Source organism: Rhamphochromis longiceps, linkage group LG9 (genome assembly GCF_057381845.1).
Source record: "Rhamphochromis longiceps isolate RC_006_pf linkage group LG9, R_longiceps_female_GT1.1, whole genome shotgun sequence".
Classification (NCBI taxonomy): Eukaryota; Metazoa; Chordata; class Actinopteri; order Cichliformes; family Cichlidae; genus Rhamphochromis; species Rhamphochromis longiceps.
In genome coordinates, this window is record NC_140565.1 from 16,301,256 (window position 1) to 16,314,491 (window position 13,236).

General features: G+C 41.2%; 1 protein-coding gene across 11 annotated transcripts in view; it reads left to right on the forward strand.

Annotated features, from left to right (window-relative positions):
• The window catches only part of LOC146662077 (uncharacterized), a 93,254-nt gene that overhangs the window by 48,208 nt on the left and 31,810 nt on the right, over positions 1 to 13,236 (forward strand). For 9 of the 11 annotated variants that reach the window (XM_085418496.1, XM_085418493.1, XM_085418498.1 and 6 more), the window contains 10 exons: positions 3,216 to 3,299; positions 3,517 to 3,681; positions 3,796 to 3,879; positions 4,544 to 4,711; positions 6,595 to 6,825; positions 6,918 to 7,148; positions 8,999 to 9,100; positions 9,357 to 9,433; positions 9,752 to 9,896; positions 11,173 to 11,410. In XM_085418496.1, the coding sequence (XP_085274622.1) occupies positions 3,216 to 3,299; positions 3,517 to 3,681; positions 3,796 to 3,879; positions 4,544 to 4,711; positions 6,595 to 6,825; positions 6,918 to 7,148; positions 8,999 to 9,100; positions 9,357 to 9,433; positions 9,752 to 9,896; positions 11,173 to 11,410 (1,525 nt within the window). The remainder of the gene's footprint in view (positions 1 to 3,215; positions 3,300 to 3,516; positions 3,682 to 3,795; positions 3,880 to 4,543; positions 4,712 to 6,594; positions 6,826 to 6,917; positions 7,149 to 8,998; positions 9,101 to 9,356; positions 9,434 to 9,751; positions 9,897 to 11,172; positions 11,411 to 13,236) is intronic. The other 2 variants (XM_085418494.1, XM_085418500.1) reach the window with 1 other exon arrangement.

The window sequence follows — 13,236 nt, forward strand, 5'->3', positions numbered from 1 at the left end:
ATTATCTGAAATTCTTGGGAAGTCAGCGTGGACACGGCATTTATATTAGATTTATATAAGAAACCACTGAAACATCTGTTTAAATCTTTTTTCCTCTCCCTGCGGTATCATTTTTTTTCTGTTAAAACAACATTTCACCAAACACTGATATTGATGTTTGCAGGACAGCTACGGTTTGCTGTTGACATTTTTTTACTGTATTTTTTAATTTTTTTGTGACTAACACAACATATATGACACAGGAAATTTGTCAAATAAAAGCAGATGTGTGCCCTTTTTTATGTAAATGTACAGTCTTAAATTTAGAGCCTTATTAAAAACACACCCTTTTGATGAAGCCAGGCTTGTCAGGAATCGGACGGGCACAACTTCCTCCTTAATCCCTTTAATTTCCTACCTTTTTAATCCCGAATCCTTTTTTTCTAACTAACTCGCACATCATCATCAACATCATGTGAACAGCCACATGTTGTTGCGACTGAGACATGAGGTTGAAGTCTTGTCTCTCCCTCCCCCTCCCCACCCACCATCACCACCACCTTGTGTCAATAATAAAATCATTAACATCACAAGCGGCTTTTTTTGTAGAAATGATCTACTTCACCTTCCCAGGACCAAAAGACACACACGCACACAAACTCTTCTTTAAAGATCACAGATCACAAATGTGCACAGGAAGCAGAACGGGGGATTTCTTGACTTGAGGATTCACGTTCAATTTTGCTGGACAGTAAAAGCCACAAAATCTCGCCATAGAGCTATATGTGAGGCACGACCTTTCAGATCCTTTACTCTAAATCTTAAAATATCTCACTCTATGCGCGCGGAGACTAAAGAACAGTAAATGAAGCTGTGTTTCAAAACAGATGTGTGCACTATAATCCTATTTATTTTTAATCTGCTGCTAACTCTCCTGCCTAGTGTGTCCTCAGCTTCCTCACTTGGACTTTAGTTTAAAATGCAAGGACGCACAAGTTGTGTATGAAGCACTTTTGGAAAACTAATTCAGATGCCCTCCTATTTAAAGTGGAAAAAGAGGTGAAAGCAAACAAAAGAACGGAGTAGGAGCAGTACAGTGGAAGGTAAGCGGCGTTGACTAAAGTTGTTCGAGCCTTCAAGGTTGGACAGGGACAGACGTGGGTCCTGGTCACAGCGCTTTACAACTGTCAGAAAAGCTTACAGATTTTTTTCTCGCTCTCTCTCGCCTTGCTTTCTCTCTTGATCTCACTTATTGCTCATTTCTTTTCTTGCCTTGCCACATCTCTGTTTCATCCCCACCACCCTCTTCACTACCCCACCCACCCCCAACTGTTCAAATATTATTTCTCCCCCTCCTGTCGTTGTCCCCCCCCCACCTGCGCACCTCTTTTTTTCCCTCCCTCTCTTTATCTTGTCATTGCCTGTCAGTGGGGATTCTATCTACGCCGAGTGTTGTGTGCGTGCGTTATGTGTGAACACATTGAGACTGGGATGCACTTAAGAGCTCATTGATTTAAAAATACCTTCGATATTGGAGGTCCCCTCCTGCAGATTCGTTCAGGAGCTTATCACACACACATAGACATCCAGGTAGAGATATGCATAAACCAAAGCTCCACTCCAAAGTTTCTCCTTAAACTTTGTGATTGACCTAGTTAGCGTGTCGTTTTGACAAGTTGTCTGTTTTGACACGACGTCCTCCGGTGTTTATCAACATCCATTCTGCCTATCACACGCTCACATTGGGAATTCATGCACGCGCACGCACTCAAAGATAAATCAAGCTATGGTTTAACAATTGGCAGGAAGAGAGTGTGCAGTGTTTGCTATGGGTAAGTGGAATGACTTGTATTTGTAAGATGAATAAAAGCTTTGGTCAGTTTTTTTTTCTTCTTCTGTGTGCACGTTTTTTTTATCTGATGTCTGTGGAATGCAAAACACCACCGGTATCACTCCGGTACCAGGGTACTACCTATTTGTATGAGTCGAAGTGTTTACATGAATGCTCCTGTGTGATTTAACTGGTGCGTGGATAGCGGTGTGTATACACAGGGCTTTTTTTCTTCCTTCTTCTTCTTCTTCACTTGCCATAGCTCAGGTTTAGTGCGTCTGGTGAGCCTGGCCACTGACAGCCAGAGGTGAGAGGCCAAAGAGCCAAGTTAACTCCATCAATCCCCCTGGACAGTTACAAACAAGCCCTCAACTCTGGTCAAAACGATCCCTAGATCATGGATGACAGACAGCAGGTGGGGAGGGAAAGAGAAACGGAGAGCGAGCATTTGACTCAATTCCAAAAGAAAGGCTCTTACAAATTGGAAGTGAAAACTTGTCTGCTTCAACTATAACAAATAAGCTGTTAAAATTAGATCGAGACATAGCATTTCTTCTTTCTTATTGTTATTGTCAGCATTGTCAGTGATATTGTGGTAAAATCACTCACAAGACAGGATTAGATATCAAGTAATACAATCTTGCCTTCATGTCAATTTAAAAAAGGTTAATTAATTTAGAGCATCCTATTCCTCTCGGTCTTCAACTCCCAAATACTGGCCGCTGATTTTGTTTTTTGTTTTGGAGATGATCAGATTCACGTTTCAGTCATAGAAAGGTTAAAAGAACAACTTAACATCTTTAAAATGTTAATAAGCCATCGCAAAAATATCCCAGAGTTAAAAAGAAACTTTTTGGCTCGACACCCAAACCTGGCCGTTCTCACCAACCTCAATGAGAAAAAGACCGTGGCGAGGTAGGAAGTCGGTGAACACGTACAGAAGAAAAATGAGAACAAAAAATGTCCAAAACATTTCCCCGAGGCAAACTTGTAAGGAATCACACCCACATGAAAGCGCACACAGACATGCAGACGCACACGCTCACGCACTCATTTGGCATCGAGCAGAAGTGGGTAATTAGGGAAGGTCACCAAGGAAACAGACAAACACAAGCTACTGTGAGACGTAGCGTATACTCAAGAGAAGCATCAACAACCGTTTCCCTGTATGCAGTGTCATTCACCCATCACCGCCACCATTACCTGAAACACACAAATATGAAAACAACAACTCGAATATTTTATCTCGAGTTCAGTAAACGGTGACAGAGTCGCCAGCGAATGTTCTTAACACGACGTTCCCTTGTCCGAATCTTATGAGATCGGCTGTGGCTTTGCGATTTAAAAAACAAAAGCAACAAAAAAATGGGTGTTTGATGTGTGATTAAATGCTTTCATCTTACAGATACAGAAGAGGGAGGTTAAGATTTGTACACTGATGAAGGAGCTCACAGAAAGTAAGGGACAACACTCAGAGTGTCAAAAAGAGGTAAAAAAAAACCCCCATCAGTTTCATTTTTCATGATTATTGTTAACCACACTGAAATTTGATAATGGAATCACTTTTTAACGCATCCTGTTTTTAATTGTTTGTTGGATAATGTTGAGTGGGTTTATAATTAATATTGTTTCATTACATGTTTATCTTTGGACATTTAAAGCTTTTTCCCCTGGTGCGGATGCAAATTTATGTGCAAATGTAACAGTTGCTTCGAAAAGACAGGTCTTTGGAGAAGCTCCGTGAGGAGAGGGATGAGCTGAGAATCCTGATGGAGGACCGAAGCAAAGAGTGCGCCCACCTCGACCGGAGCAAAGCCAAACTGGAGGCTGACTTGGCTCTGAGCCACAAACTCCACACCTCACACCTTGAGGTCCATCTCTCTCTGTCTGTTTAATTAAAGGAACTGGAGAGGCTAAAATGCCCGGACGTGCAACTTATTTAAATGCACGTTTTTATTAATTTTGTTAATTTTCTCTGTTTTCAGGTTCGAAGTAGAGATGAGTTAATTCTGCAGCTCAGAGCCGAAATGAAGACAGCTGAACAGAAGCATCGAGGAACACAGAAGCAGGTGCGGTGGCTCGTCTGTGTTCACTTTTCAGGTTGTGTCATGCAGTTTTTAGAGATTAAAAAATACAATTTGGAGAAATGGAAACTCCATGTTTTTCCCTTTAAAACTGCATATTTGGCCGTTTTTAAGCAGTATTTTATGAAAAAGGCGCTTTCTTTTTTATATTATGTTTTGCTTTTTGGGTTTGAAATTTGTCTTAGGGCTTTCAATTCTCTCCTACAATTTTTTTTATTTTTCTTTCATATGCCGAGGCTAGGTTCAGTGATCACCCCTATTTTTTCAACACTTCCTTGCTTTACACCCACAGAGTTGCACACATCTACTCAAGGGAAGTGCCCAAACCAGCAGCAGTCTTCTACTGTTGGCTATCGAGCAGCTCCATCAGAGCAATGGGAGGTGTAGCACCTTGCTCAAAGGCTCTGCGAAAGTTGGAGCTAAGGAAAAGGGAATCGTTACTCATTCATGCTGTGCCTACATTTTCCCAGCTGGTCCTGAGACTAAACTGGGAAACTCTCTGACTCAAACCTGACACTCACTTTTTGGTTACTGCCACCCCCTCACTGTCTCTTCTGTCTGTCTGGGTGTGCATAGTATCCCAGCGTAAAGCTTTCCTCGTCTCCATCCTTTTCAATTTTCATCTTTTTTTCTCTTTCTTTTGGCTCAGGTGACAGCTCTGGAGGAAGAGGTAAGACACTTAAACTGCACGATTAGAGCGCACAAGGAAGAGGCCTGTCAGTTAAGCGAAAAGGTCAGCGATATCGAGCACCTTAGAGAGCAGAAGGAGAAAGAACAACAGCAGCTACAAGAGCAGCTCCGTATTAAGGAGCAACAGGTAAAGAGAAACTCTCTCCTCTCCTCTTCACCTTTGCTCACTTCTTGTGAAATCTATGGATCAGTTGAACTCTGACCGGGAAGTCGTGAAACAGGCTCACAAAATTGAAGCGTAACCCGGAGGGGGGACCGGCTCCGTGCTTCACAGCCGACTGAAGCAGAACAACTCTGAGCTCGGCCAAATGCACAGCAGGCTGAAAGACCGAGAGCCGGAGGTCACAAAGCTCAAGGACGGTTTAAGTCGGAGGTCCATAACGGCGCAGAAGTCGACTCTTTTGTGTGCTCACTTGTCTGTCGGCTGAGACATAATCCAACCGAAAAGCCATCTACTGCGATAATCCAATGAGGAACATAAAAGGAAAAATCGGATGCACTTGTGCGTTTGAGTGCGAGCGCTCTAAATCACGGTAGACAATCAAGTAGTCAGAGTTTTCTGCCAGGAACGGCAAACCGACTCGCTTGCGGCAGACAAGCTTTATTTTGTAGTCATCTTACATATATTCCAATCTACATCATCTGAATTACTAAACAAGACACGATGACTCTACTGTTTGTGAAACTCTCACATCTAATTGGAACTAAGCATGAATACAGACAGGGAAATGTAGACCAAGAATAAAGTTATTATCAACTTAGGGTCAACTTGGGTAGTCATGTGACGGCAGTGAATACTCAAACATCAGGCCAAATGAGGCTTGTCAGGTCATGAGGGTCAGATGTGTTTTCCATCATGTTTAATGAGGGTTGTTTGTTTCCCCAAAGCACACGCTCCTGATTATGGTCACAAGAAAGCCATAGTGTCCCCATTAAGTCTTGTTATGAGGCCTTTCATCCAGTAACAGAAAGAAATGCAAAGTCCACCATTAGTGTTTGGCCTGTAGGATAGTGAATTCATTAAAGGAGAGAAATACAGTGACACAAGTAGAGCAAGTAATAAATACAGCTTTGATATGTAAAGCCGACGTACGACGTCTCACTTTATAGCGTGTGGTTCTTCTCCGTGTGATTATTTTTAAAACTGTTACCTCAGACAACCTCGTCAAACATTCACCATTCACCACCATCACGCTCAGATAAAACAGAGGCTGCATGGGCTGAGTCAATGCTTTTAAGCAGTCCACGCACGCGGCCCTACACCTACACAGGTTGTTCAGTCTTTCCACTCTAAAACAGAGAGTAAGAGTCGATGACTCCTCTCCTCTGGTTTGTCTCTTTCTTCCTTTTGCATGAGCAAGTTCTCTCTCGTGCCACCTTCAATCCAGCGTTAGTCCTGCGGGCCCAGTTAATCCCTGGTTAAACCGAGCTGCAGTGAACCGCTGAAATCTAACTAGTTGGCTGTCATTAGTCGTAAAACCCTCGTGTTCTGATCCAGATTACAGCGGGATTAATGTGGATGAACTCAAGCTGAGTGTTAGAGCGGGTTTAACTTTCTCAACCTCTCCCCTTGAAAGGTGAGCTACGGTAGGATTCCTAGTGTAACGGCAGGATTAAGCCCGGTTTCACTTCCTGAGTTCCCCTTTCATTATGACAGAGGTTACTGTAGAGCAGTGCAGTAAATTACACCATGTTAAACAAACTAGCATGGGTCTGTTCAAGTAGCTTTTTAAGGCACGTTTAGTCACGAAGCATTGAGTAATGGCTTTGGTTTCACTGTTTGAATTTTAGCATAATGATAATGATGATGATGGTTGCTGCTGTAATAGTTTATGTAATATAAAAGTTTACGTTTTGCAAGATTATTTATTGCTTCCTACTTCATATTGCTTTTTTTTTCACACATTCACACGTGCCACTGTGTCTTTTTAAATTTGACTGCTTTCATCATCTTTATTGAAAAACAAAGGTCAACATCAGCATCTGTACTCTGTTTGATTTTGCTCTCAGGCTGATACAGTTGAAAAGAAGCTGAATAAGGAGAAGGAGAAGGTGGAACTTCTTAATCATCAGCTGAAAGAATCCAAGGATGAGCTCAAAGAGGCCAATTTGCACACCCAGGAGCAGAAAGAAACGGCTGCGATTTTTAAGCAGAAATGCACGGCAGCAATAGAGAAGGCGCGCAGGGTGCAAGAGCATGTGGAACGTCTGGAGGAGGAACTACAATATTCACAGGAAAAGGTTAATAATGGCCGATATAGCCTTTAAATACGTACATACGTTTTGTCTAATATGTCTTTAATTTTGAGTCTGACTACCTGTTTTAATGGCAGCTAAGAGAGTCGCAGTTAGCAGCTTCTTCGCTGAAGGAGGAGCTAGCTGAGCTGGAGCGCCGGTATCAGGAAAAGGTTGGCCAGTGGGAGAATTCACAGGAGGCTCTTGACCAACTAACAGATGAACTTCAGGCCAGTCACAACCTGCTAAGAGAGAGTGAACAAAAACTGGAGCACTTCAAAAACCTGATGAGATCCCTTCAGGAGCAGATGGACACACTCAATCAGCAGGTTTGGGAAAACATTTACGTAATGCAGACACAGCAATAACAAAAGGATAAATCCAGACACAAACACACGTACAAATACATGAACATAGTTAATCCTTTATATCTATGTGGACAACCTGATTTGCTTGCATAACAAATAGTATTAACCTTTCTTGCAAAAGAGTTGTTTTCCTTCCACTTAATGAAACATCTGAAAACAGTGTGATTCATTGTATACACTAATTCTGTGTAATCATGTCACGTAACAAATGAGGTTGACTGTGAGATCAGTGGAAAACTCGGTCATAAACCAGTTCAGCCTTTCATTTCAAACTAAGAAACTAATGCTGTTGCACACTTTACTGTCTCACTATGTATTTTTACATGGATGCACCCACCTCCTTAAAAACTAGGTTTTGAATACATGCCTTGTTTTTTTGGGGTTAACTCCGATGGGTGTCTCTCTATTTTCGCAAGTGCACCCAGGTGCTTGCCAGCTCCAATCATGCTGTACAAGTGCATGCATGGATATATTGCTCTGTGTGCTTGTGTCATTGTACGCACGCATGTATATGTGTGTGTGTACTAGTGCGCATTTGTGCATCTGTGCACTGGCGTGTGTCACTTAATCTTTTCTTCTTCTTTTTTTCCCCCTTTCTGTTTTATATTTACTACGTCAGGCAACAAATGAATCATCTTTATTACGGAGAAATTTAATTTGGATGAACTTAACTGCTGCCGCCAAGGTCAGACGGGCAGAATGTCATTTTAATCCAATCAACTTTAATCTGTTGGTTATAAAAGAGTTAGGCTGTTGAAGAATGGCTGTATCTCAGGCCCTTTATTACACTGGCTAATGACTTTGATTGTAAGGCGCCTATCAAGAGGTTAGGAGTTCTTATGGAGCTTCACATCCTGCTAATGCGCTACCTCATGTCACTGTTGGGCTTAGCTAACCCTAAAATCACCATTGCCTTTATTCCCTGTTTACGAAGAAATACAGTGTGGAAAACATGAAACAGTTTTAAATGAAAGAAAACATGACTATAAAAGCAGTTTAGAAGTTATAGCGTTTCACATTTGAGGGATAAATGGAGAAGAAAACCATGGACTGGCTCAAATTGTGAGTGTAGTATCTTAATTCTATCTCTACTGGTCAATTTATATTCGACTAGAGAATATTTCACTATAACATAAAGATGGACAGTTGAAGATAAGTAAGATTTCTTCCCTTTCCTATAAAGATGTCTACTTTTGAATTACTTACATAATTTGCCTGTATAAAGGACAGCAGCTAATAGGGTAAGATTGAGGGTAGTGATACATTAAGCAATTTATGAAAAAAAAGCGAGAGCATTACTCCTGGCGATGCTCTCGGGAGTAAAAAACAAAGTGTAACACTTTCACTTTTTTCCAAAGAGATATACATTTGTAATTAAGAGAACAATGCAGATGTTCATGAGCGCGATTGCTCATAGTACTTCCTATGAGCTAGAGTCACGTGCTAAGTTCGAACTTGTTGTTTTACAGTTTGTATAATGTGCTTGAAACACCAAGGTCATGTTTCTCTGTGCAAATCAATACACAAATGAGTGTAACACAAAATAATGTGCTTCCTTAATGGCCCATCAATGCCACTGCCATTTATTAGTAAACCAAAATAAGTGTAATCTGTTGAAATGCAATTCATTCAATTCATTCGCCCTTTTGTGTCTTGACTTGGTGGTTTGTTTCTATTTAAGTTTCTGTTTAGGTGTGTTTTGGGTTATAGAACCGATTAAAATAAGATTTAAACAAGCGGGATGTTCTTAAAAAATATGTTTTTTCTAACTATCTATATCACTTACTCTCCCTTTCTCTCGTTACTTATAGAAACTTGCTGTGGAGTGCGACCTGCAGCTCTATCGTCGGAGCCATTCTCATTCTGATGAGGAGTATTTGAGTCTAGGAAGACTCAGACAGCAGCTGCAGAAGGTAATATCCTGCATGGCACTGCTGGGATTATGCATTCTGTGTATTATCATCACAATGAAACATTAAAATATATCTGCCACAGTTATGTTCAGTGATAACAGCTGAGAGATAAGATTTGTTGACATTCCAGTATTCAGAAGTAACGCTGGTAAATGTAAATGTAGGCTTATATTTAAAGTTTGTTTTATATTTACATGGACAAACAGTTTTTGCTACATTCCAGCACTCATTTTTTCTTTGTGTGTGTGTGTTTCAGCGCTGTGCGGCACAGGTTGAACACCTTGCGGTGTGTGAAAACACTATTCTTCAGATGAAGTCAGAGCTAGAGAGACAGTAATAACAGAGTCTATAAAACTCTCATTCTCCTCTGCTGCTCGGTTTCTGTCCTTGTCTCTCCTTTCATGCCCTTCTCATCAGTCTCCACCCCCAACTCGCTCTCATTTTCGCAACAGTCTGCTTACTAAATGGCACACAGTAGATATATTATGTTACTTGGCAAATGTAAAAATCTATTGAAATCTTTTTTTTTTAATTTCAGTAATCATTAATATGCTATCTGGTCTACATATTATTACGCTGTGTTAACTTGGGCAGCACATTTTTTACAGACCGGTTTGCTCAGGCAATTATCTTTTGCTCTCCTTACCTTAGAGTCCAGGAAAAGGTGGGTCTGAAACCAAGTCTCGCTGCTTCCCAGCAAACTCACCGGAGCAATCAAAAACAGCTGGAACAGGAAGTGATTCGTTCAAAACAGGAAGTGGCATCCTTAGAGCTTGAACTGGCGAACGCCCAAAAGGTATTAAAATAATGCATATCTGCTGACCTGTCCTCTAATTTAGTGAGAGCTATATTAATTTGACCTTTGTCCCGTCTGCTTTTAAATTCAGACGCATCTGCCATTGTCCTTAAATGTTCGCGATGCAGTCATTTCAATCTAAGGACATGTTTGAGTTCCCAAAGAGGAGTATTTCAACCACCTCCACGGGCACCACACACCCACCACTCATGTGATTGTCCTGCGATTGTCTGGCAGAAACAAATTGCCTCGCCATTAATTAAAGCACCAAACGGTGCCAAGGCTGGTGAAATTGACTCCAATTAAGAGCTCAATGGGACACTAAATATTCAAATTACTCAAAGTGGTGACTGTAGCCTGGCAGAACGCCAGCATTCCTGGCAGTCTTGGACACATCATTTGTATGTGTGTGAGTGTGTGAGTGTCTATGTTTGCGCGCGTTTGTGTGTACGCTTGCTTAGCCGTGTATGGGTAGGTGGAAACGGTAATATTTGATTTCGCACGTTAATTTGTGTTTGTCACATATTAGCAAAACACGTGTTACTCTTACCAAAATCATATGCTCGCACACTTACATTTACTCCCACAAACACACACAGCGGCAGGTTCTCTTGCTGTCAGGTCTTGCCCATTCATTCACACAACTTCCCTGTGGAATACCACATAATGAGTCCGTGTCATGTAGGTACACATATCTTGAAGTATACATCTACATTCATCACATGCATAATGCATGTACACATTATTAACTTTTATCATTATGCATATATACATAATTATACAAGAGTCTAATCCTTTACATGAGTGATCAGTCATACATACAAGGGCTGAGTTCAGAGCCATTAACACTAAAAACATTTTTTTTAAGGAAATTGTATTTGACAGTGTATTTTTTGGGTTGCTAAATGTGTGTGTTTTTTACAGAAACACAGAATTTATATTGGTTCATAATGTTTTTCTGTTTTATTATTATTATTATTATTATATCCACCATCATTTCCACCACCTTCTGTCTTTTCCAGCTTTAGATTAAATGGAAATATATATATCTTTTATCTTCGGTTTTTATTCAGGACCATACAATATGATGCGATACCATTTTGGAAATTCTTTAAATGTAAGCAGCAAGCAAAGCAAATAATAAGTGATTTCTGATGATATATTTAGAGGTCTATTGATGGCAACTGTTACATGGCAACAGCACATTATAAACACAACTGTGCAACATATTTAAACCGAACAGACGCTGGATGTTTCTTTGGCCCGTACGCTGCAGGTACAGGTGACACTCCTCAGGCAGTCAGATGAGGAACTGAAGGAGGCCAGACAAGAGTCTGCAAGAAAGAGCCGAGAGGTGGATGTGGAGAGAAGAAAGGCCCAGATGCTTCAGGAGGCGTTACACAAGGAGCAGCAGAAGCTGCAGAGTGCTATCAGAGAGAATGAGACCCTGAGCACTCTCATCGGAAAGCTGAGGAAAGAGCTGGAGGAGCTGCGCAGCAGTCACCAAGTTACAGGTAGCAATCAGTCCATAAACTGATAAGCTGCCGTTGGTCCTGATCCATGTATGCAGTTAGTCATAAAGTAATAATTTTCCGTCAACCGTATATTCATGTTGATAACATATACATATTTCAGTTAGGACTAATATATTTATAAGAAGAATGCTATTAATATTCAGTATTATGTCACTGTTCAGGGACTTCTCTGCTGTTCGGCGCGCATTCGTGGATGTCTGTAGTCGGAGAGAGCAAGAGCCAGACCCCAACATAAAACAGAGTAGGGTTCAATGACAGTGTTACTGCACGCATTATATGAATCTGTCAGCATAGCATGAAAAGGAAGAGTGGGGATGAAAGTGGGTTGCAATGTGGCATGTAGATAAGAAGAAGCCGTAGGTTCCTAAAGACACTTACACAGTGTGGCCTTTATGAGATTTGCCAGCTAGATGCATTAGTTGAGCCTCCAGCTGTGGGCAAGCATGGAGATCAATTGATCTGACAGGAATATGGCTATGCTTGACTTTGTGGCCTGCCTGAACTAACACTATACTCAGTATCATGTGAAAATTAACCTGTATTTCACCAGTGCTTGATTCAGCATCCACATTTTTTTAACAAGCAAGTCAACATGACCAAAAGCAAAGATTTTATGTCAGTTCACTGCTTGATCCATTCATCACCCTGCCTTTATTATTAGCACTCTATGAACATTTCCCCGCTGCTAAGGTTTTGGACATTATTGGCGATCAGAAGCCCATCACATACCAGAGGAGCTACAGTACGCAGCCTGTCCTGTCTTTTGTTGCAGAACCACCCGCACTGCTGTTAGCTCAATCAGTTAGCTCAAATTAGCCAGCAGTGTGGTGATTTTGTAGCTAGCTGTCTGCACACCATGTTAACTCAGACACACACACACACGCTGTAGGTAGAGGTTTGATTTAATGGTGCACTGCTTTAGCTGTATGGTAATGATCTGGTTTCTGTGTGTGTCTGTACATGTGTGCGTGTGGCCAATGGTGGCCTTTGTAGTAGTGCGTCAGTGTAGGAATGGTGATGGCTGGGTCTCTCTGGGCACAGAAATGTCTCATTAAGAATTAACGTACACATCGACGGTCACGCCAGGCAAACACCTCACATGCGCACGCTTGCAGCCATTTCTTCCAACTCCCACTGCTTTAATTAGCACATACACACTGGCTCTCCAAGGTACAAACACACATACACACACACAATCACCTATTGTCCGCAGAGAGATGAATCTGAGGTCTCTCTCTGTGGCAGACAGTGGCTGGCTTGCTCACTGAACACTGCTCATTAACAAGATAGAGACAGAAGGACAACGCTGTGTAGCCTGGCCTTTGTCTGTGATCAAAACGCATTCCCTCAACTCTACACACAAAACCACATATTATTCAGCTTTTACCTTCAGCAAATACAATCCAGCAATGCAGAGCCTATTGTAATAACTTAAGAAGAATAAAGATGCATTATTATAACAATGCATGGATATAGCAGTGGTCTGAATAAACTGGGTGAGGAGTCAGCTTGAGAAATTACTGTCATGAACAAAGGGCCTTTTTATTAACATGAAGCCCTCGTCGAGGTTCTTTCTGTATTATGAAAACATTTCATTGAGTGGTGATGATTTTGTTTGTTGCTTAATAACAGCAGACCTCATCTAAGATGGACTGGACTGTGAACGTGAACAGGTTTGAATGATAAGAAAAATATGGACAGGCAGAAACAGGTATACAATTATGAGTTAACAAGAAAATGTATGCTAGAGGTGACTCTAACCAGAATAATTTAATAAGGAATGCATATTTAAGATGCTTTAAATT